The sequence below is a fragment of the Hermetia illucens genome, chromosome 2 (assembly GCF_905115235.1).
Source record: "Hermetia illucens chromosome 2, iHerIll2.2.curated.20191125, whole genome shotgun sequence".
NCBI classification, from domain to species: Eukaryota; Metazoa; Arthropoda; class Insecta; order Diptera; family Stratiomyidae; genus Hermetia; species Hermetia illucens.
The window spans coordinates 160,563,574-160,589,080 of record NC_051850.1 but is presented as its reverse complement, the minus strand read 5'-3'; the positions used below and the strand labels follow the sequence as shown (position 1 = coordinate 160,589,080).

At 46.0% G+C, this 25,507-nt stretch overlaps 1 protein-coding gene across 4 annotated transcripts in view; it reads right to left on the bottom strand.

Moving 5' to 3' along the window:
* LOC119647894 (G-protein coupled receptor Mth2-like) overlaps nucleotides 1–21,855 on the bottom strand; it is a 59,471-nt gene extending 37,616 nt beyond the window's left edge. Inside the window, exons 1-2 of one of the 4 annotated variants that reach the window (XM_038049196.1) lie at nucleotides 21,286–21,855; nucleotides 3,746–4,263 (exon numbers count right to left, since the gene is read on the bottom strand). In XM_038049196.1, the coding sequence (XP_037905124.1) occupies nucleotides 3,746–4,231 (486 nt within the window). In that variant the 5' untranslated portion in view covers nucleotides 4,232–4,263; nucleotides 21,286–21,855. Of the gene's footprint in view, nucleotides 1–3,745; nucleotides 4,264–4,322; nucleotides 4,461–21,285 lie in introns of those variants that run through there. The other 3 variants (XM_038049193.1, XM_038049197.1, XM_038049195.1) reach the window with 3 other exon arrangements.
* Nucleotides 21,856–25,507: the final 3,652 nt, after the last annotated feature.

Sequence of the window (25,507 nt, the reverse complement as noted above, 5' to 3'; positions counted from 1 at the left end):
TGCTGGGGATGATATACCAGCAGCACAGATAGTGCCAGCTTTTCTCCCGAAAGCCGCGACAATATAGACGAAAGATCGCACGGACCTAATAATCGCTCGGAATGAGGATTTGAGGATGTGCTGCCCAGTGAAGAGCGCACTTCTAGGCCCCAGGGTGGACTACGAAGCACAGGAAAGCGCCATGTCGGCGTAAGAGGGCGATACTCCGACAGTGCAGAGGAGCTTCAAACAATACCAGAGCTAATAGCCAGCACAGATAAACCTCCACCATGCGAAAGCTGCATCTGAGGTAATTGCAAAGGCAAGTTCCAAGGAAAACATTGGAATAGTGCTGGTTCAGGAGCCCTGGGTATACCGGGGCAGATTCGTGGTCTGCAAGGAGGAACCATGCAGGCAATTTGTGACTCCTCTTGTGCAAAATCAAGAGCTTGCACAATTTTTAAACTTAATTTAAAATATATATGTCTTTCAGAGTTCTCGACAAGTCGCTAAACTGGTGAACTATTGTGAGAAGAGGACGTTACCACTTCCCCTCGGCTGCGATGCCAACGCCCATCACCAAGTGTGGGGAAGCAGCGATACCAATCACAGAGGTGAATACCTTCTTGAATCTATTCTTAAGAAAAAGTTGGAAATATATAACTTTGGGAACACTCCAACATAATGAACGGGCTGATCAGGAATTGGAGGGTGTCGGATGAGCCCTCTCCGTCTGATAAAAGAATAATCAGATTCTTCGAAATAAAAAGAATAATAAGGAATACAAGGGGAACGGATTGGAAATCCTAGGCAACGCACCTTAGTAACAACATGGCCTACCTGCAAGGGGCTGGTGACATCAGGAGCGAACTAGAACTAGAAACAGTGGTGAAAAACGTCAACACAGTTGTCATTGAGGCCATATGAGGCCAGCTGTCCGGCTAAGACAGTTAAGTCATCAACGGATCTAGCATGGTGGAACAGGAACCTGGAAAGAATAAGAACAGAGATACGAAAACTATTCAACCGGGTAAAACAAGCCGGGAACTGCCGAGGTACAAAAATGCACGCGATCAGGGAAGCAAAACGAAACAGCTTCAGGAAATTCTGTGAAGGGATCCACCAGATCACAGAAGCAACCGGGCTTTACAAGGCTGTAACCAAAGATGGGGCAATACCTTCTGTCTGCGTGAAGAAGGAAGATGGGGCTTTTACCGAGAAGGAGCAGTACAGAGGACAAATATTACTCAGAACTCATTTCGCGGGGTCCTACCCCATGGCGGCAGGCGACGACATTCTGCCTGACATTCCAACAACGAATAAAAGGGGAAGAAAGGAGAACTGGAAACTAACAAAAGAGGCATGCTCAGAAGTTAGGATAAGGTGGGCAGTTGGAACTTTTAAACCACTGAAATCATCCGGAGTAGATGGCATTTTCCCAGCACTAATCCAGAGAGGCCTAGTAATCATCTTAGAGTCCCCTCTGAGAGTGGTAAAGGGCAGCATAGCCCTGGGATATATACCAAGAGCATGGAGACGGGAAAAAGTGGTCTTTATTCCAAAAGCAGGTAAAAAGGATCCTTTTAACACTAAATCCTTCAGACCAATTTACCTAACATCATGTCATGAATACTACTCAAGGTTGTCCACAGGGCGAGGTACCATCGCATCTTATATGGAGTATGGTAGTGGAGAAAATGGGGTTGCAGCCCGAAGATACTACTTTGGATATATACTGCAATAGTAAGGCGAATGATTATCTATGGGCCGGTAATCTGGGCAGAAAGAACTGAACTCAGCACACAAGTCAGGGAGTTACACAAACTCCAAAGACTGGCTTGTGTGTGTATCAGTGGGGCAATGAGGACATGTCCAACAGTATCGCTGCAGGTCCTTCGGAGTAAACCCCTCTCCATCTGCACATAAAGATGCAGGCAAGGAGGGCAATATTCAGGATGGTCGGAGGTATCAGTGAGGCGGGAAGCTGCCTAAACCGAAGGAAGATTGACATTCTTTCTAGGCGGTATCCTGAATTACCGACACCAAGGGATAACATGACAACACAGTTTCACTTCGATAAGAAGTCTGGAACACTTTGGAGTAACAAGGCAAACTGGAAGAGCGTGGCTGGGACATACGGCTTAAACCAGCAACTGATTAATTGGTACACTGACGGATCCCTCATTGTAGAGAGTGCGGATGCCGGTGTCATTGGAGCGGTACTTGGAGTCAATGGGTAGGCACACTAGCATATTTTAGGCGGAAATATACGTCATAGATAGATGTGCCTGCTTTAATCTCCAAATAAACTCCAGGGGGCAGAACATTGCTATTCTCACTGACAGCCAAGCAGCGATCAAGGCACTTAACTCTAAATTGGTATGGGAATGCCTTGAGAGATTGAATACGCTCGGCTCGTCCAACAAGGTCTAGATACTCTGGATTTCAGGCCATGTTGAGCTGGAAGGCAATGAGGCAACGGATGAACGAGCCAAGAAGGGAGCAGGGACGCCTTTACATGGGCCAGAACCCTTCTGTGGAATTGGAAGAACGGATGAGGGAACTATACTGAGCGGGCATACCCGGAATGGAGCAGCCCAGGGTGAGGGATACGAACCCATGCGCACAAAGGATTGCTTAAACCTCACCAAAAAGAACCTCCGAATCACAGTGGGAATTCTCACTGGTCACTGTCGGTTAAAATATCGCCTAGAGAAGCTAGGGATATCTACGGACACTGCCTGCAGGTTTTGTGCGGAGTGTGATGAAACCTCTATATATGTCCTGGGACAGTATCCGGAATTTGCGTAAAGTAGATCAAGGCGTCTGGGAGAACACTTAATACCAGATACGGATGGAATATATTAAAATTCCTAACGGTTATAGGCTTGCTTGAGATACTATGATTAATAGGTACACTGTAACCAGTAAAAGGGGCACAATAATTCTTTAAGGACGCTTCGCATAATGACAGGTGGCGGAGCCTGAATGCTGCTAAACACATCAGACTTTTCCCGTCAGAATCAAACAAACATACTGCAAACTTTATTCTGTCGGAAGTTGGTCATATGTTTAGAATAGGAATTCCCCAAGATGATATGTGTCCTGCGGAAGCGGAATCTACGGAACATTTTCTATGTGAGTGCCTCGCCTATGGACGTATCAGACATCAGGTTTTTGGTGCTGATGTGATACAACTGCAGCGGCTACCATCATATTCACTAACGGAAATTCTGCGATTCATAAACAGATCCGGGATATTCCGTTAGACAATGGACCACTGAGGCGTGAGTGCTTAAAGGCTTTGTCTCTCCCCCCACCTCAAACGCGCGCACACACACACAGTGCGACCAGAGGCAACATATTACCAAGCCTACTTTGAAGTCTAAAGTTGCAAGGATCCATGCGGTGGATTGGATAAATCGAATTTCTGGTGATAGGCAAACATTTTTGTAGAAGATACCGGCATTGTTATCGTCTCTTTAAGAAGGGGAATATGAAAACCCTTGTTGGACATTTAATTGAATTCTACATATGTTATTAAATCTTGGTGTTGGATTTTCCGTGCATCATAGACATTTGGCAAAATTGGCAGTGAATAGGTACCACCCTAAGAGAGACCAGGATTTAGGCATTTTCACTTGACCCATCTACATCTACCAGCAGATACTGAGCCTTCGGATGCGATATATTGTAGAGAAAATGACTACTGGGAAATGGTTGGTTGGTTTATTTCTTATCAAATTACGAAATTAAATTAACTTACCTTTTGCATGATCCACTTATCAAAGTCATACATCTTCGGTGACAAATAGTAACCGTCACTACAAACAACGCCGTGTATAATTCCAAAGGCTTTGGATGGCTCCACTGTTGTTATATTTCCTGGACCATATGTGACATTGATGTATCGATTGACAGGAAGTGTTGGCTCTTTACAGGTATCATTGGAAAAGGCTTTGGATCCCTCACAGCACATTCGAATACAAGTTTTAATTTTGCAGATGCAACCACGGAAGTGAGGTTCTGCATCTACCGGAAGAGTCAAATTTATGTATTTGATATCCCAGGTTCCAATGTATTTTAGAGGGTAGTTGACGCCCTCAAAAGTAATTGATCCGTCAGATAGCCTCTTACCGCCGGTTATGTTAACGGATTCATGGTAATTGCAAGGTTGATCGATACTTCCAGCTCCGAACGAAAGCTGGTGCACGAAGAGAACTATTGACAACAAATGCGTCCTAAGTATCATTTTGTTGAACTACTTTAACTTTAGGAGAAGACCTGCAAAGGAAATTCATTGTTTCCATTAAGCAATACATCCTGAAATATAATTCACGTACTTTAAGGATGTTCTATGACTGATATAACAACGTTAATTTAATCTCCGGGGAGCCTCTGCTTATTACCACCAGGTTCACTTTTTAAGTCTATTTTGGAACTGAACTCTCGCATCTTTTTTGTATAACTTTGAACTGAGATACTCCAGAAATGACTCAATACTTCCACTTATAAACTCCGTTTATGCTTCCATATTGTTGTGGTTGCCAAGATGTCGATTGATAAACTGCTCAGATCAGTCAGAGGAGAATTCACTTTTTCCATTTTCCTCTGAGTTTGAAGCTAGCATAATTGCCATCCGATGTGGGAATCTATGGGCAGTTAAAGTTTATCGCTTTCCTCTCAACTTCTAAAAGCGAAAATTAATTGCTACAACCAGCAAACCACAACTTCCATATACAAGCTCCATTATATATGTACAACGCAAAGAGGAGCTTATTTAAAAAGCGGTTTTCTAAATGGGACGAGGTGGGCTGAGTTGGGGAAAATCGGTTGGCAGGAAATTAGTGAAACAGGAGAAAGACGGACGATTTAATGGTCATATCCAATCATTGGTTAGAACTCGGCTGGAAATGGGCTTTATTAAAATCGTAATATCCCTTGTTCTAGAAAGACTTCCAAAATGGGATCACAAGGGCAGTGAGGACCACCCTGAAAATTTACGATGTTTTGAACTCAGCGTGGTTGATGTGCTATGCTAGGCACATGGCAACCCAAAAGATAATTTTCAGATGCCTAAATAATTTTAAAGACTATTTCAAAAAGATAGTTTAACTTTAACTAGCGCTAGATTGGCCTCCTTGTACTCTATCACACACGGGCAAAGATATGAAGCTGGAACTCCTATTTCTTTTTTTTTTGGATGGAGGTGGAAATCTTAGAAAGACGCTGCTGCGCCAGGTTGCAGCAGTGTGTGGGATTCGCACCCACTAAAACCACTCCCACTCTTCTGCCCCTCCCGCGGGACCACCGTGAAGTATTACTTCACGGTGGAGGCTCTGGTTCGCTATACCAGCTCGTCCATGTCACGTCTCCGTCACGCCGCCTTCCGAGCTCGATCCAACTCTAGGAGTTTTGTCTGCACCACGGCTACTACCTCATTTACCGCCATCCAGTTTTCCTCCGACTTCAGCATCTCTTCAACCAGGTTCGTGGGTTCGATGTCCGCCTCTAAGATGCTGTTCAACCTCCTTTTCTGCTGCAGAAATCTGAGACAATGGAACATAACGTGCTCCGGGTCCTCGGGTGTAGCACCGCATTCAGGACAGTTGGGAGACTCGTCCAACTCGAAGCGATGCAAGTACTTTCTATAAACACCGTGTCCCCTATGGAACTGTGTCAGGTGGTAATTCAATTCTCCGTGCTTTCGGTTGACCCATTTCTCGATACACGGGATCAATGTATGAGTCCACCGGCCCTTGTCGGAGTTATCCCATCGTTGTTGCCACTCGCCACACTACTCTATCCTGATGGCTTTTCGGAAATCCGCATTCACCTCGGCTGGATTTGCCTTCCGTTTTTCGTAGAGCCAGTGTGCCTCGCTCGCTAGAAGATCTATAGGGATCATTCCTGCGATGACACACACTGCCTCCGTCGACGCCGTCCTAAATGCGCTGCACATCCTTAGCGCAATTGGCCGGTATGCCGAACTTATCTTCCTCCGGTTGACAGCGTGGATCAACGCTCCCGCCCAGACAGGGGATGCGTATAGCAGGATCGACCTCACCTCTCCCGCAATGAGTAGCCTGCGACTATACTTCGGCCCTCCCACGTTAGGCGTCATCCTTGCAAGGGATGAGCTGGCATTTGCTGCCTTCTCTCGCGCATAATCCAAGTGTCCCTTGAAACTCAGCTTGGCATCGATCATCACCCCCAGGTATTTGACAACCGATTTTGAGACGACCTCACGATTACCAACCCGGATGGTAACCGTGTTGTTGTTCCTACGGTTCGTAATGAGGACCGCCTCCGTCTTTTCGTCCGCCAGGTCCAGCCAGTTTGGCCAAAGCGCCCTTAATCCAGCCCCACTTGGCTGAGTTAAAAGCATTTTTGATGTCCAGCGTCACCAGAGCACAGCATTTGCCCATGGCCAATGCATTTCGACCTTTGCTACTGCATCAACCGTAGAACGGGCTCGCCGAAACCCATATTGCCGCTTTGAACTCCTATTGCGAAATCCTGCCAAACATAAGATTGAGGAAGTGTTGGCTCCACATGCATTTGATTCAGGAATGGACCAATTGCGACGAAAATGGAGGGTTCCTAGACCACAAATAATGGGAGACAGTTTCTTTCCAATTGGTCGGCTTTGCCACCATGTGGATGCGAACTCAGGAGCCCCTCAACGCTTTATTTCAGTAAGTTTAGGCCAAAATCAAGAGGCAACCGTAAACTAGCTTTCCTTCGACTTCAGGCTCTCCGCAACTAAGTTCTCCGGGCTCATGCTCCTCCAAGAAGTTTGAATCTTGAATATAATCCATACCAAGTTCATGAGTTCATTAAGAAGGAGAAGAGGCGGAATATTCACCAAAATATCAGGGCTCCGATATGTGGCATTAAGTTGTCCTAGATTAGGGTGGCGAAGAAGAAAACCCCCAAGCGTGATATGCCAAAGTCACGCGAGAGCCGCAGGTAACGTCTCCTCAAAGTTAGGTAGATGAGGAGTAGAAGTAGGGACGGAATTAGTGAACCCTGTTTTGTTCAACATTAGAGCGATGAAGAGTAGGGATGGAATTAGTGAACTTGTTGGTGCCCAGAAAGCGGCCAAAAAGAAAAAGGCATCTTCGCCGAAGAAAGCTGTGCCGGAAAAAGTTCAGGGTAGTTCTTCGACAACGGCCACAACTTTGACGAAAGGAGAGAGCTTACAGTTCGTATACCCGAGCAATGGACAAAGGTGGGCGGCACAGAGCGGTAAAAGGAGAAAAAGAAGATTTATCCACAAATAATCATTATTTCCAAGAAAGGAGATATGTCCTAAGCCGATATCCTTCGGAGAGCCAAAGCCGATCCGAAATTAACAGACTTGGGGGGCAGTGGGAATCGTATCGAGGGTACGCAAAAGGGGGATCTGACGCTGGAGCTGAACAAATCTAGTGAGAAGAGAGTGAATAGCTTTTTCGGTCAAGTGAAAAAGGTGCTATCAGGTTGTCCACAAAGTTTTCGCACAAATATTAATGTGACAATTAAAAAGCAATTAGCAGACAAACCAAAACAGCAGGTACAACATGTGATATCCCAATGGAAAGGTCAGAGTCCTAACTATAAAATGCATGGTAAATTATCCTTGAAGGATCAGTGTTGTGAAGGATATTCAAGGATAAACATGGAATTCGACAAAGTACATTTTCGTCATTGCATTTTGTAGAGTTTCAAATGGGGACGAAGGTGCCGAAGGCGATTGAAAATTTGTCGAAGGTATTCGGTGAAGGAAAGGTAAAGCGCAGGACAGTTTACGATTGGTTCGAAAAATTCTACAGCGGAGACCTGACACTTGAAGATGAACCTCGCTCAGGAAGACCCTATACGATTGACGACGATATCCTGCGCAACAAACTGGAAGCGAATCCTTTTCTTTCGACACGTGTGCTTGCAGAGGATCTCGGTGTATCAAAATCAGGAGTAGCAGTAGCCATTACGCGTCTTGGATATGTTTTGAAGAGCACAAAGTGGGTACCGCACGAACTGACTGAGCAAAATCTGGCCGATAGAGTGAGAATTTGCTCCGCTAACCTTTTACGGAACGAAAACGACCCTTTTTTGAATCGATTGGTAACTGGCGATGAGAAATGGATTGTGTACGAAAACGTAGCGAAGAAACGAGCCTACACTCATCGAGATCAACCAGGTCCATCGGTAGCAAAGCCGTCTATTCATCAGCAGAAGCGAATGCTCAGTATATGGTGGGACGTTCGTGGCCCCATACACTACGAGCTTTTGGGACCAAACGAGACCATTACCGCCGATAAGTACTGCGAGCAGCTCGACAGATTAAACACCCAGCTACGTTCGAAACGACCAGCATTGGTCAACAGGCGAAATATTGTCTTTCATCATGATAACGCCCGGCCGCATACATCTTTAACTACTCAGCGAAAATTGAGTGAGCTTGGCTGGGAAGTTTTGAGTCATCCTGCGTATAGTCCCGACCTTGCTCCTTCTGATTACCATTTGTTCAGGTCCCTCCAACATTTTCTGGATGGTAAAAAAATGACTTCTGAAACTGACCTCCAAAGTGCACTTCGCACGTACTTTGAGGGGAAGGGGGAAGAGTTTTATAGAGGGGGGATTTTGAAGTTGCCCGATAGATGGAGGGAAGTCGTATCTAATGGAGGCAATTATATATTAGATTAAATAATTAAAGGTTTTTATAAACTTATCTGCTGAATTCTGTCTTTGATTTGTGCGAAAACTTTGTGGACAACCTGATAGATGAGCCAGAAGACATGAAAGCTCGAAAGTAACAGATATTAATCTTGTGCAAAAACCTAGACAGGTGGTCCAAGGCCAGTTGAGGTCCCAGGGCGAAACGTGGATTGGTACGCTTGCTGAATCAACACCAAAAGTTCTTCTAACAAACCCTATCTCCACGTCCAGGTGGTGATCGCTGGGAGCTCTTTCTTAACGAAAAGTTGCAGATGGAAAAGGATGAAGGTGAATCTCCCGCGCCTAAAAACGGAACAAATTGTACTAACTGGTCCTCCAGGTTGGGGATGGGTAGGGCTGACAACACTATACGGAAAACCAACGTTACGGACCCACCGAAGGAGCCTAGGATAGAATAGACTTTACAACGACGAACTCGACCATGACAATGGAATGACGATTTGCGCATTTTCTCATGGAACGTGCGCTCCGCGTACAAACCGAATGCTGCCCAGCAGCTAGCAAATACCCTGCTCTGATATAACAGCGTTGCAGGAGATGCGTTGGACAGGGGCCGATTTCCTGGAGAAGAACCACTACTTCATATATTATTGCTGCCATCCAGTAAATCATGTGCTCGGTGTAGCTTTCTTAGTCAGCTAAAAAGTGAAACCTGATGTTACAAACTGCCTTCATCCAGATCGAGCAGGCGGCACGAGATCTTGGGCTGCACATCAATGAAGGCAAGAAAAAATATATGGTGGCAACGTCAGCATCGAAAACGAATCAACCACAACATCAAACCGCACTGGTCAAACAGGAAGAATAAGGATAGGAGAATACAACTTTGAGACCGTTGACAATTTCTCCTATCTAGGGTCGAAAATCACAACCGATAACAGCTACGATGATGAAATCCGCGCACGGTTGTTGTCAGCCAACAGAGCCTATTTCAGCTTACAAACACTGTTCCGCTCGAAACGTCTCATCATAGGGTCAAAGCTCTTACTGTACAAGACTATGATCTTGCCAGTCCTCATGTATTCCTCGGAAACTTGGGTTCTTAGCAAGAAAAATTACGAAATCTTGGCTGCGTTAGAGAAGAATCCTCCCCTTTTGGTCCCCTACATCAGGATGGACTATTCCGTAGCCTACATAGCGAAGAAGTCTATGAGCAAAACCATGACTGTCAGGTTGTGGATAAAAGCCGAGTTTAAAGGTTACGGTGGGCGGGTCACTTAATCCGTATGAATGAGGATGATCCAGCCCGGAAGGTCTATAAGGGTAATATCTATAGTAGAAAAAGAAGACGAGCCAGACCCTGCCTGAGATGGAGCAATGGCGTAGGTCAGGACGCTTTTAGGGATATCGGATTGGTGAACCTCGATGTAATACAAGGATGTCTGGAGTTCCTTATTAAGGCAGGCCTAGACTGTATACCGGTTGTTGCGCCGTTGATGATGATGATGCTCTTATCGGCTTGGAATTTAGAAATGGCCTCATTGACGTTTACACCCCTACAGAGGAGACAGTCGGAGAAGGATACCTTCTACGAGGCAGTTGAGCGGACCCTTGAAGCCTGTCCTAAATATGGTATCAAAATCATATTTAGATATTTCAACCGTCAATTAGGGACGGAGCCCGTATTCAGATGGGACGTTGGCTCCCATAGCTTACATGGGGATACCAATTATAACGAACTGCGAATTATTCAGTTAACAGTATCACACGAAATGTTTGTTGGAAGTACCTGGTTTGTGCGGAAAGCGGTCCACAAACATACATGGGCATCTCCAGACGGGACCACTTTCAACCAAATTGACCACGTGCTTATTGAACGACGCAACCTCTCAGGTTTGATAAATGTCAGAACATATAGCGGGGCCAATATAGACTCGGATCACTATCTCGGTGACATGTTGGTCCGAGCACGAATTGCAACACCACCTACAATCCCCTCTGACAATCAGTTGATAGTGAATACTGAAACCATACACAACACGGCTCGCCGTAACACCTATAATGAGGAAATGGATGCCACAATAACCGCAGCTAACAAATGTCCCTAAGATGAAGCATCAACAAATTATCTTCACAACTACCTGAAGGGCGTTATCATTGATAAGGCCACAAACATACTTGACTGGTTTGACGAAGAATGTAAGCTAGAAACGGAACGGAGGAATGCTGCATACCGAGTAATGTTGCATTCTCAAAGGACGCGGGCACGCGCAAGCACCTACCAAGAACTCCGTCCAATGGAGAAGTGACTTCGCAGACGGAAAAAGGAAGCCTGGGAGAACCAACAAGTCTGTGAACTAGAAAAGTACAGGGAGCAACCGCACCAGGCGCGGAAGTTTTACAAGCAAGTCAGCAGGATGAAGCACCTCGATGCTCATCCTGCCGAGGCAAAGAGGGAAATCTGATTTCCAACAGAATGGGCATATTGGAGTGATGGGTTGTGTATTTGGATGAACTGCTCAACAACCAGAACATCGGCGAGTTGGAGGTCCCGCCAACTGACGACGACGGACAAATACTACTACCCTCAAATGTACAAGAAACAGTCCGTGCAATTCATCGGCTTAAAAATCATAAGTCGCCAGGAGCCGATGGAATTACAGTCAAATTGGTTAAATATGGAGGCGACCAATTACACCAAGAGGTTCATTAACTTGTGATCAAGGTGTGGGACAGTGAGTCAATGCCTGACGATTGGCAACAAGGGATTATCTCTCTCACATATAAAAAGGAAGATATCACGTAGTGCAGCAACTATAGAGGTATCACGTTGCTGAGCACCATCTATAAGATATTCTCTGCTATCTTGCTAGGCCGGATAGCCCCATACGCCCATACCAAAGAGACTTCACTCCAAACAAATCAGCAACAGATCAGATTTTCTCTCTGCGGCAAGCGATCTTCTCATCAACTGTAAAGCCGCGTATGACAGCATGGCCAGGGTAAAACTGTACACGGCTATGAGAGAATTTGGTATCCCGACGAATGGGGTCTTCGGGCGAGGATGGTTGTCTGGATGTACACCGCTGTGGTGCGACCAATGCTAACGGCTTTATTGTGTGGTGGCAGGCTTCGAGCGAAAAATAAAATGGGATAGGATTCAAAGAACGACATGTGCAGGTGTTGCTGGAGCTTTGCAGTCCTGCCCAGCAGAAGCTCTCAACGTACTCTTGCATCTCCTCCCGCTAGACCACCACATTAAATAAGTTGCAGCGTGCAGTGCCGTCAGATTATGTGAGTCCGGATGTTGAGCAGCGAAGTCCTACGGCCACAGTAACATCCTAAACGAAGTAGCTCGGGAAATCTGGGCATTCCCCACGGACAAGAAACTTTGCCTTCCAACCAGGGCAAAGTGGAAGGCCGGAGGCGTGTTGCAAGGTTATGACTCTGTATTCTTTACCGATGGATCAAAGATGGCTTGTGGAGTCGGTGTGGGGGTTTTCTCAAATACACAAAGTGTATCCAAGTCGTATGGTCTCCCAGGTTTCGCCAGTTTATTCCATGTGGAAGTACTGGCGATATTGGAAGTCTATCGATGGCTGGAGCGAGATTCGAGCCCCAAGCATACTTTAGCCATTGTGACCGACAGCCAAGCGGCCATCAAGGCGTTGTACTCAGCGAAGACATCCTCCAGGCAGGTGTGGCAGTGCGAAAATGCGCTGAACAGTCTGGGCGGCACGCTCCAGATCACCCTCCTCTGGGTTCCCGGGCATGGGAATATAGAGGGGAATGAGCAGGCTGACGGACTGGCCAGGCAGGCTGTAACGGGCGGAGTCTACTCGCACTGCTTAGCAGCCGTGGGCCTTAGATGCCGGAGACTTACGAGCTGTGCCAAGTCAAAGAGAATTAGGCCCGCTTATAACCCGATCACGAGAGCTTCTGTGCCAGACGCGTACAAATGCATTCAAGATTGCGGCGGTCTGCACAGGGCACTGGCCCATGGGGGACCATGCTGCTAGGCTCGGCATACCCTACAATTTGCATTCCCGAAGCTGGGGGCTGCAGAGAGATTTCTAGTTGTAGGATGGGAGAGCTGCCTTCCTTTGTGAATGTTACGGACTGGCTCTGAAGATCCGAGCCGACTGAACTCTGCCTCCCTGCTCTCATAACAGCAGAGACGGTCTTAAGAGTTTATGGCTTCAAAATGGGCCACGACAGCGCTAATTGGGCTCGATGGAACGGCCACTGATACCTATCTACCTACGTACACACTAATTTGCTTAAATGGGTGCCGAGCTCGATCAGGTACGGGCATAAACGCATTCGTTAAGCAATTGTTTCTCCCAAGTATATCGCTTTCTTTTGGTCTTTCAAATTTACTTCCTCTGCTTTTACTACGGCCGGACGGCGTAGGTTCTTTTTAGCAACATCGCGAAGATTTGTTACTTTGAAGCGGCAAGACCAGCTTTAAGAGGTCATGCTTTTACGATGCGCCAGCACTCAGTATGACGCTGCTTAAGCTCAAGTCGGCTGTTCCCCCAAACAAGAATGAGAAGGTCATCCGCGTAAGCAACGTATTCAATCAACAAATTAAGCTCACTCAACAGTTCATCCGTCAGCAGACTCTACGCAAATGGACCTGATATAGATCCTTGTAGACGCCCGCGCTTCATATTAACCCACACACGCTCACTGACATCTTGGACGAATTCTTTCCTAGCATGAAGTAACTATTCCACAGAGCTGATTCCTGACAACCTGATAGTCACGAAGTTTCGACAACACAGATCACCAACTCAGATAATCATATGCGCCACTGAAATCTACAAAGATTCCAAGGTCGTATTTGCTAACTCACCGGACACAGTCGACATACCAGTTCAAAAGACTTACTGCCTGTCAATCGCCCGATGGGACACCTATAATCGCCGGATCATAATCATCTCCAGGACTTTCACGAGAAGAGATATGGCCTTGTAGCCTTGTACGCTGTTATTCTCCTCTGGCCACTTCAGGAGCACAATAACCCTCCCAGTATTCCAGAAAGAAGAGAACTAGCCTTCCCGTAGAAAATAATCGTATAGACACCGGACATGAGATGGGATGATCGCTAAACGACTTTGGAGATCAGGTCAGTCATGCGATCCCAGCCAGGTGACATCCAAGACCTAAGGCTCGCCATGCTCTCCTCTATCTCAAAGAAGGAACTTCTTCGATCTATTTAGTGCTATCGTTAAGAGATCTCGGGAATAGTTCATCCAATACCGCACACTTTCACGCCATGTCAGCATAGGCCCGTCGGGGAAGGTCGGCATCTCGTTTCCCTTTCCATATCTGGTAGACCCTTCCCCAAGCATCATGGATGACCGTCGTGACTTTTCAATTATCTTTTATGCCTTTCGATGTACACTCTCTTTCCGCTGGTGGGGATCGGGTTCAAAATTAACCCTATCGATTTACCATGAACTTAGCCCCACTTTGAGGCACGATGGCTCCTCAAGGGGCGGTGCCCGAAACTCTTTCACGGAGGTAGAATGGAAGAAGGTTTTTCTTCCTTCTGCATATCCTCCCCATCCTTTCTTCCTCACGGGGTAGGGTTGAAAATTCAAACTTTATCCTCATGATATAGTAAAAGAAAGAGGATGGAGTTGAGAATTGATCCTTTGCCGAGCTTGGTCCACTAGATTCGTTTTCCTACAATAGTTGTAAGCGTGGGCTAAGGTTTCCTACTTTATCTTCCTTCTGAAGGAAATACTTGGATTTCTTCTGAATATGACCCACTGATTACTCATTCTTTGTGGATTTTCCCATTTCACTTTTAATGTCGGTTTCAGGGTGTTTAAATAGAATTTTGTCTTATCGACTTCGCTTATCGGTTTCATTTGAACTTATTTTGCTTTTAATTTTAGCCACACAATTTTAATTTGCAAATTTTTATCGCTTGTGGTTCCAACATCTTCTGTCCCAAAATGAAAAAGTTGGCACCGATTAAATTTGTTTATATTTATTATAATAAATTTGCAAGTTTCCATGCGATAAGATGCAGCCATTGTTTCATAAGAGGAATCGATCCTTGTCGGCAAAGTTTGCTGCAGAGTGCATTACTCAATATGCATATATAAGAATATATTTTTATCTGGTCTTTGCATTTAGGTTTTTCCGGGGGATTTTTAATCTCAAGTTGTGGTTTATTTTATTTCTATATTTCTATTTGTGGGTCAGCAGCAAATTTGGAAATTTTATTGCTACCGAAGTGTCAACAGCGTAGGCTGGCCCTAACCGAGGCCAGATAAAAGCAGCAGGATCACCCTCGAGACAACATCAACAACGGTCTAAAACAAGGGGATGCTCCATCATGCTTCCTCTTTAACCTGGTCCTGGAAAAAGTGATCCGTGATGCCGAGGTAAATTAGAGAGGATAGTGCATCCTCTTTAAGTCCACTGAAAAAGTATGAAAGGAGTCGATTACGGGTTCTTCGGTTGGTACGAAAGGCAGCGTTTGGCAAAGAGGACGTCGCGAAGGGAGACCCGTTGCAGAAAGAACTTCAGAAACTAAATCGGTTTATTGACCAACACTTCCTGGGAGTTGGGGGAAGGTTGTGGAATTGTCACACCAACATAAATGTCTGATACTCCCACCGCGAGAACATCACCTTTCTGGTTTAATAATCGGAGAAGCACACAAGAACACGCTACATGGAAGCGTTCAGACGGTCCTTAATAATTTACGAACGCGGTATTAGATCCTACGGTATGAGCTTCATCGCTGCCTTACTTGTATGGGAAAGAGCTGAGTGCGTTTGGGGGCAGCACAAAAATGCGTCGTCCATCGCAGCGATCAGCAAAAGAGTCAGCGACGGCTGATATACGCGATGTGACAACGGGGCGCCCAAATAAAGAAGAAGCCTTATCAAGTGGCGCGACTGACCGTGCGGAGATGGCAACTCCAATACCTTGCAGTGCTCCTGTTCTGAAAAAAAGCCCAGTCAGAATCGCTAATCCTGAGTAGATGAATTCGGACACAAACCGTGTGCAAGTGCAGTCGGCTGTCCTAGCTAGAGCCGAAGAGGAGAGACTCATCAGGAAATGCGCAGCAGTGGTGAAGCTTACGCGGTCGGCAACGTTCCTCTTGAGAAACGCACTGCCCGCTGAGAACGCAGCTGGCGCTCAATGGACCGTAGATAGTCTACTGCAAAGCGAACTTGGGAAAAAGCGAAAAGAGGATGACATGCCTGAAAGAGACTGTATCAAAGTAGTTTCTAGGTCCCAAAAAAAGAAGACGAAGAAGGAAAAAGGAAACAACTGACTACCCCACCAGAGACCCGTCTGTCCAAAAACGAGGAAGCCAAAAAGCCAGAAGCAGAAAAGACGAGGAAACCATGAAGGACTAAACCGTCGGCTTTGTTCATTAAGCCGGCGGAAGGGAAGACATTTGCGGAAGTCCTTATTGAAATCCGCTACAGGATGAAACCCGAAGACAGCGGAGCAGAGATGTCATCCATAAGGAAAACGAGAAGTGGCAGAGTCCTCATCCAACTGGGCCCGAAGACGACTGACCAAAGTACGTTCTGCAAAGCGGTCAAGGGGTTACTGGGGGAGAAGGGTCTTGTTTCTAGCCTAGAGCTAATGTGCTCTTTATAAATCCGGGATCTTGACCGCCTCACAGAAAAGCCCGAAGTGGAGAAAGCGATAAAGCTGGAATGTCCAGAGGCAACCAATGCCCGGATAGGTATCACCTCTGTAAATGCTCGAGCTTAAAAACTCGCCGTGGTGGAAGTTCCCGAGCAATATGTGTGGAAACTCCTTAGCAGTGGAAGAATCAAAATTGGATGAGTAGTATACAGGGTACGAATGCGAACAGTCTCCACCAAGTGTCTGAACTATGGACACACGTCAGCAACCTGCAAGGGGCCGGACAAGAGGACGGCATGCAGGAGATGCGGTCAGATAGGTCATCAAGCGAAGACCTACATTGAAAGCGAAAGTTGCGTTCTCTGCAGGGATCATGGCGCGTCTGGTGAAAGCGTCGCACACCCGGCGGGCTTTGGATGGTGTCCAATCTTCAGGGTAGAATTGCAAAAGGCTTGGGCGCAAATGGCATAATCTGCATTTGACAAATTAACATGCACCGGAGTGCAACCGCTCACCAGTTGCTAGCACAGTTTGCTGCAGAAGTCACTGTTGATCTAGTGCTAATTAGCGAACAATACTGAAACAGGGACCCGGCCTTATCGCATCCTGACTTATGGGGCACCGCTGCCATCTGGGTTTGGGACGACGTTTGACTTTGTGTTCTTGCCAAAGGCTGAGGGAATGGGTTTGTCTGGATCCGGTGTTTAGGGATAACGTTTTTTAGCGTTTTCCTGACGCCGAACGAGACGCTGCCGAACTTTTGAACACGGAGGGACGAATCCTGGTAGGCGGTGATTTTAATGTCAAGGCTTTTGAGTGGGGTATGCCTCAGCCAGACTCCAGAGGGAAATGGATTTTGGAAATGACACCAAAAACCGGGCTCGAAGTTTCGAACACCAGATCCACGCCAACGTTTCGGCTTCTAGGCTGTGAAGGAAGCATTCCTAACATCATTTTTTCGTCGGAATCTCTGGCATCATCGATGAACGGGTGGCGAGTTCGAGAGGACTTTTCGGCAAGTGATCACCAGTACATTGCGTTCGAAGTGGTTGACGCTACTTGTCGGCGAGCACCAACGTCACGCTTCCCCTGTCTGTGGAATGTCCCTAGGGTTAACGTCGGGACGTTCGTCGAAGCTCTTGGAGCAGGCAGAGCCGCGCTGGAGGACGTTCCGTCAGCTGACAGTGATGATCCTGATAACGACGACGCGTGAGGCGTTCATACACCAGAGGGGACCCAGCCGCGACAAGCTTTCTATGTACCGATGGACGGCAGAAATTGTCGATCTACGGAGGGAGTATCATAAGCTCCGCCCTTTGGTAAAATGTTTCCACCCGAACGACGAGGCATGCGCCATAAAGGCACAGTATACATCATCAAAAAACAGACTTCGCTGCACTATAAATAAAACCAAAGCTTGGGGCTGGCAGGACCTTATCAACGAAGTGAATGAGGACCCATGGGGACTTGGCTAGAAGCTTGTCACCCGGAAAATCGGAGCTCTGCGTCATGAATTGAAAAATTTGGGAGTTTCGGTGGACACTTGGGATCCACTACTCCTACGCATAGTGTCGAAGAAATTTGATAAAACGATACTCACGTTATACGAGCAGTCGCTGGAAAATCCTAAACAATTGCAATCGCTGGCTGAGTTTCTGCAACTCGTAGAAACTCGTTTTCAGTCGTTGGGGGCGCTGGGTGCCAGGGACCCCAAATCAGAGGACAGCAAGAAGAAGCTGCCAAGAACAACGGTGTCAGTCACCCAGGCAGTGAAGCATTCCAGATGTAACCCTCGCGTTGAAGCCACTAATGCCGCCGGTGGACGGTTGGCGAGTTCTGGAGCTCTGGAATTCTCAACAAGCAATCATCGGTACATTGCCGTTGAAGTGGTTGACCCAAACTCTCACTGTGCCCCACTCCGGCGCTCTTTCTGTGCATGGAGCGTCGCGCACCGATAGGTTTGTCGAAACTCTTGGAACAAGTGGGGTCGCCCTGGACTGATGCCTTTGGGGGTGAGGGCGCTGTAGCTAACACTGTTGTAAATTCAGTTATGAACCTGATTACGACAGCTTGCGGAGCTTTCATGTCCAGGAGGGCATCGAGACGTGACAAACCTTCTATGCATGTATTGCCGAGCTCCGAAAGAAGTGTCAGAGGCTCCGCTGCTTGGCACACTGTCTAAACGACCGTGAAGAGGCATGTATCATAACGAGAGAGTACATATTAGCCAAAAGAAGACTCTGCGGGGCAATAAACAGGAGGGAAGCTCGCTGGTGGCAGGATCTGGTCGACGAGGTGAAAGGCGATTCGTGGCGACTCGGTTACAAACTGGTAACCAGAAAAATTGGGGCTTTGCGGAAACGCTGTTCACTTAAGGCCGAGCAGATTGACCGCATTGTACAGGTACTATCCCCAGCGCATCCCGCTCGGGATGATGACGTCGGGGCAGATGGCGCCGAGGACTGTTCACTTTTCTCTATAAAAAAGTTGGAACTGACAGTCTTCTCTATGCCAAGGCCCGATGGTATCCCAGCACAGTTATACAAACTGGTGTACCAACATCAGCTAGACCTACTGCTAGGCGCATTCAATGTTTGCCTGAAAGCGGGCATTTTCCCTTCTCGTTAGAATCGGCCGAGGTTGGCGCTGATCAGCAAAGAAAAAAGTGACCCTGAGTTGTCGTCTTTGTATGCTTGCCATTGCTGGGAGAATGCTCGAAAAGCTCATTTAAAGTAGACTCCCTGAAGCGATACGCGCTGCCGGAGACTTATTCCATAGCAGTTCCGTATCAGAGCAGGGAGATCCACAGTTGATGCTGTCATGCAAGTCCTGTATGCCGTTTGTCGAGCGGAAGCGCAAAGTCGCCGATCTCGACGGGTTGTGTTCCTTGTAACGCTTGACGTCAGAAATGCCTTAAATTCCGAAGTATGAAAAGACATTCTAGGCACACTAAACAATACTTTCTACGTGCCAAATTATCTCTTACGGATATTGAGACACCATCTGAGGAACCGCTTCGTGCTTTGTAAAACGCTAGATTGTCAGAGAAGGATGGAGGCCACGTCGGTGGTGGCGCAGGGACCCACTCTGCACTGGAAAAAACCAAAGCAGTCATCCAGACTAAAAGGACGATTTCGACCCTTCGTCCAGCGAGTCGATAATGGAGCAAAAACCAGCGGTTAAATACCTTGGTTTAATTCTCGACTCGAAGATGAGCTTTTTTGAGCAAATCGAAATAGCAGCGAGCAAGGCTGCAGCTGGAGCTTCGGCCTTAAGTAGGCCAATGGCAAATATTGGTGGTCCTACGTCTAGCAGGTGATGTCTCCTGTAGTCTGTGCTCCTCTACGGAGCAGAGGTATGGGCTGACATTCTCGGCAAGGAGGTATATAGGAAGCGTCTCGCGGCTGTGATGGTGATCGCGAGTGTGATCTCCGTTGCGTTTCTTACTAAGCAGCGTAAAGCCATATACAAACGCAAGGGAGAAGAGCCAAGGAAGGTGGTTGCTCATGAAAAACGGTAACGAACCCTAGATGAGTTGCAATTTCCTTGGCAAAATGAAACTAGAGGCAGATAGACTGCGCGGCTCATTGGCAATTTAGGTGCTTGGCTGAATCGGAAGCATGATAAGACTGACTATTTACTTACCCAGTTCTTAAGTGGGAATGGAAGTTACCCGTTTTACCTGCACAAGATGGGAAAGGTACGATTTCCGGATTGTATGTTCTACAATGGAGTTGTGGACGACGCCCATCGCAATTTTTTTTGTGGAAAATAGGATGGGGTTCGACAGCATTTGAACACAGGGGATCTCTCCAGACAACATTGTTGAGGAGATACTGAGGAGCGCAAACAGGTGGAGCCGTGTCTCGCATTACGTTCGGGTTCTTCTCATTGCAAAGAAGGTTGAGCTCGATCGGTGGAGGGGCTGGATGGAGTCTTTTCCTCTCCCGTTGGTAAAAGGTATTCCTTGATTTGAGGGCTCCGCAACGCGAGAGAGTTCGAGGACTAGCCCGAAGTATTGTGCTAAAGGGTTCAGGCTATCTCTCTGACGAAAGGGAGGTGTTGGTAGTCCGACAACATCTGTGCGTAAATGCATTAATCTTATAGCAGACTCTGCATTAGACTAACATCCCGCAAACGACGAGGCAGTACAAGTGGCTCAAATTCAAAAGCTCCACACCATTCTCCTTACGGTCCCTAAAGCCGTGTTTTCTTATCCGAGCAAGAAAGGCGGAGGTAGTCATTATCTTAGTGGGGTAAAAATACTTTGAGCTAATATTGGACACTATTAATAAAGTCCCAACTACTCTCTGAAACGGATGGATGCTACGTGACTATTAAGTTTATAATGATTCTTCTTCCCTTCTTTCACAAACGTGGTTAAGACCGTATTTTATATATTATGCTATATTTGAAGTTATCAAGCGCTTGGTTTCACCCCCCTAGATTTACACAGTGCGTATTCTCTAAGTTTGTATTGGTCAGTCCCTGGTCAATTTCTTTTGAGCGTTGCCAAACCCTTCATTGCCCGACCAACTGCTAGTGTACCCTAATTTACTACAAATTTTCCTATCTTGAATCTGCTGGTTTAAAAAATCTATTGCTAATATTTTATTGCCTGCTTTGTAAAATTTATTCACAGACACGTTTCCTAAAACATTTCCATATCGCGTTCCTAATAATTTTTCAAAAGTCATGCCAAACTTGCGCAAGTTATATACGAGTATTATAAGTCTAGTGTGGAGCCCCTCCATTCAAGTTTGCTCCGTTGATGCTTTAAATATCTTACTAGGCGTGATCGGTGTTCCGCCTGCTGACTAATCACTCACAAAGTGATAAGATACGTTTGTATCTTATCGTGACATTTTACATATCTGCTAACGAAAGTTTGAGGCTACCAATTAAAGCAAACAAATATTAACTCAATGATGACCAACGAAAGGCATAGAACATCCTCTATTGCTAAGTACCTTCAAAATGTTGGTATCTTAATCTGTATTACGTGCTTACCTGAATAAAGATACATAAAGTATATATGAATTTTTGAATGGAATGTCCACGCGCTTATGATAAACGATCAATGAAAATTGCGAGTAATTACGCAGTTTGACGATCTTGTCGCAGGCATTACACTTGGCACTTTCTCTTTTGTTTGAATCTACACCGGAATATCTTTTGTTTAAGTCATCAGTAATATCTCACTTTTCCACTAAGTTCACTATATCAGATCGCAGAGCAAAGGCCAGAAACCGGCAATCACAGTGCACTCATAAGTTGCATCATAGCAGGCATAACTCACCACTGTCATGAGTAATACGTGGGATCTCCCGGACCCCGATTTTCAACGTGAGCACTATCAAGAGGAGGTTAACAAGGGCCACAACAAACAACGGCTTCGATCAGTTCAAAGGTGGTTTCTTTGAAGGTGCTAATTTCCATAGAACCAAAAATTAATCCGCGATAACGTGTTGGGCGAAGTGGCTATCCACAGCGAGCTTTTGGTTCTTCTTAACCAATCGAGCGTTCAAACTTTACTGGAAAACCGAAGTTGATATAAAAATATTTCTCTCCCAACATTTTTATCAACGATTTCAGACGCTCAAAGGCAGATTTGCTTATGAGCTTGAATAGGGAAAATGGACGCTTCAGCGTTTAGCATTTTTTGATATGTGCAGTTCATTATTTAAAATAGATAGTCTGAGAAGCTAGTCAGGCCAAGGTGGTGCTCCCAATGCATCACGTCAATGTTGCAGTCATGCGCATCCGATGGAAATGCATAGCTGGAATCTCTTGAAATAGTACCACTGTCATCTTTTCTTCTGGGGAATTGGCAAGACCAAGGTTATTACAGTAGACGAACTACCAAAGACAGGGGGTCGAATTTTCCAATGGATAATTGGTGAGAGTTAGGCCACAAGTGGAGGTAAATTCGCCACCCACTCACCCTTCTAAATGCAATCTTCCCCTAATTTTAAAAAATACGGTTTAAAACTAGTTTGAACACAATATATGTCATTCTTGTTTTTATGAAAGAACAAAGCACCCCCTTAAACTTAAAAATATCTTTACGATACTCCGGCAACTTTCCTAGATATTGATCGTTATTTTGTTTGGGAACTCGCTTCATTGCACAAACAAATGTCCATAGACGGCTGAAAACGTTTGTGTTTACATTCATTCTCCAAATTGTCTTCCCAAGAGTACTGGAAATGTGTCTGCAACAAATAAAACTTACTTTTCCGAGAGACAATTTAGGTTTCGTAAGTATCTGAACGCTTGGACAGGTATGTATGAATGTTTACATTTTACTTGCAATTTGTTTACAATTTCGTAGTGCCTTCATTTCAGTGTTCAAGGTGTCATAATGGAGAATATTCGTACACTCATATGTCCATATCTTATATCCAACCAGTAACAATTAGCCCAAAATAACTATCGGTATTTTGGGACGATCTGATAATGCTTCAGGTTAAGATTGTATAATTCGGCAAGTTCTTAGATTACTTTCTCACCGTGGGGGTGGGCGCTGGAAACTGTCTTCGTTCATCCAACTGGCGAACATTGGTTTGCCTTCACGTTCATGCGGATGAACCGAAATAACAGTTCAGGTACCGTCCTCTGTGTACTGGGAAAGGTGCTAATAGGATCCCAGAAGGTGGAACAGAATACGCTGAGCGCTGTGTGACCGATGGAAACATTGTTCTCTCGTATGCAGACCCTATCCTGGTGACCCAGCCAACCAAGCTGAAAAGTTTTCCCGGATTACTCGTGGGACCAAGCTATGAACTCAACAAACATAAACAAAAAACGGAAGATAGACGAGGAAGAGGTGGTGATGGCAGGCGCATCATCGAAGGACAAGTTGCTGGCATCCAGCTAGGAGAAAGTAGCCGTCGAGGGCAGTAGAGGTGGTGTCAGGCGTGACACCGGTGTGCTGAAACCAACAACAGGGATATTAGAGAGCGAAGCGGCAGTCGGACTAGCGGTTTCCAGCTTGGAAGCCAGTGTCGTCGAACTCGATATAGTGAGTACCAGCAGCAGTACCTTATCCCGAAATCGTTGACTTCGAAGGTCCCCCGTTCCCCAAAAGAATAACAACAGACAAGATATGGACTGTGAAACCTTTGAGCGACGTGACTAGGAGCATGCAGCTCCGGTGAACCAGTGCTGAGACTTGCCTATCATTGAGCAAACTCAAGGTTACTCTATACGATGAGATTCCTAGGATACCCGTTGCTCGTCGAATTCTTGCACCTTAAAAACCCCAAGATTTCCATGCACGACTGGGACTGGGATGTTATTGATTAGGAGCAACCCCAGGCGAATACCCAAGCTATTCTGGTCAGCATACATGAAACCTGCAGACACTGCTGTGGAGTCGATTAGTGGAGATTGGTCTGATCCCCACACCAGAGTGGCATAATTCACCACGAAGTGGAGCGCATGATGATTTTGAAAGAAAAGATTTATTTTCAATTTTAATGATTCTTATTAAATGTAAAAGGGATAATGTAAGTAATGATTTGTTATTAAAATAAACCTCGTTGAACCAAAGTGGTGACCACGAAAAAATTAAAAATAAATTGCAATCGAAAGACCACGCATTATTCAGTACGGTGTGATGTGAAGATTTTCGTATCCGTGACGCAAAAATCGTAATTGCTTGCGAACAGTGCTAAGACAATTGCGAAGTAATAATGAAGATGCAAATGAACAGTTGATACCAATGTAAGCTGAGCTCCTGATTCTGTGAAAAAGCAATAGGCGATCAAAAGCGAGCAGAGCCAAAGAAGCGGTAAGTATAACCCAGGAGGAAGATTTGTATTGCACACTTGAACGCACCGTACCAGACGCTGCAGCGTCTGGTACTTTGTGGAATTCGAAAACGTGAACAATTTAATAAGCTACAACACCTTATCTAGATGCGCAATTTTCTACCTTCGAGAAGCCTGCCATTAATCTAGAAGAGTGGATCAAAGGGCGGTAGGTAGAGTCAGGGCCAAAAAGACTGCGCCTATAAAACAGTCTGCGAAACCTTCAAGCCCGCCATCCAACGAAGTAAGAAAAAAATGTTTTAAGGAGCTCTGCTCAGAAGCGGACGTAAACCCGTGGGGCAGTACTTGTAGAATCGTGGGCAAAATATTGGAGCAGGTAGGAGCAGGCTCTATAATAGACTACTCCCGGTTGTTGAGAACCAAGGCGGCCTTTCAGATCGGCAGTATGGGTTCCGTAAATCCTGATCAACCATAGCACCAAATTGGTTACTGGCTTGGCTGATAATGCAATTCACAAAAAGGGTAGTACCATCTAATATTACGTGCTAGTAACCCTGGACGTGAAAAATGAATTTAGTTTGGCCAATTGAAAGTTGGTATTCCCGCCTCCCCTTGTTGCTACCGTCGATAGTTTTTTCGTTGAAAGGAGGCTCTGGTATAACATCCATGACGGACTCCAGGAGAACGTTGTTTCTGCGGGTGTCCCGCAGGGCGAATTGGACCCACTACTGTGGAATATCATGTACGAGTACAACGATGTACTTAATCCTTTCGTATAGCGTTGGTTGTTGTCGCAAAGCATCTCAAAGATGTTGAGTTTTAATCAGGTGAGGCAATCAGTGTTGTTAAAGGTTGGCTACAGAGCTGTGGTCTGACACTTCATCATCATCATCAACGGCGCATCAACGGGTATTCGGTCTACGCCTGCCTTAATAAGGAACTCCAGATGTCCCGGTTTTACGCCGAAGTCCGCCAATTGGATATCCCTAAAAGCTGTCTGGCGTCCTGACCTACGCCATCGCTCCATCTCAGACAGAGCTTGCCTCATCTTCTTTTTCTACCATAGATATTGCCCTTATAGACTTTCCGGGTGGGATCACCCTCATCTATACGGACTAAGTAACCCGCCCACCGCAACCTGTTGAGCCGGATTTTATCCATAAGCAGACGGTTGTGGTATCGCTCATTGATTTCGTCGTTATATAGGCTACGGAATCGTCCATCCTCATGAGGGGGCCAGAAATTCTTCGGAGGATTCTTCTTTCGAACGCGGTCAAGAGTTTGCAATTTTTCTTGCTGAGAACCCAGGTCTTCGAGGAATACATAAGGACTGGCAAGAACATTGTCTTGTACAGTAAGAGCTTTGACCCTATGGTGAGACGTTTCGAGTGAAACAGTTTTCGTAAGCTGAAATCGGTTCATAGCTGTTATCAGTTGTGATTTTTGACCCTAGATAG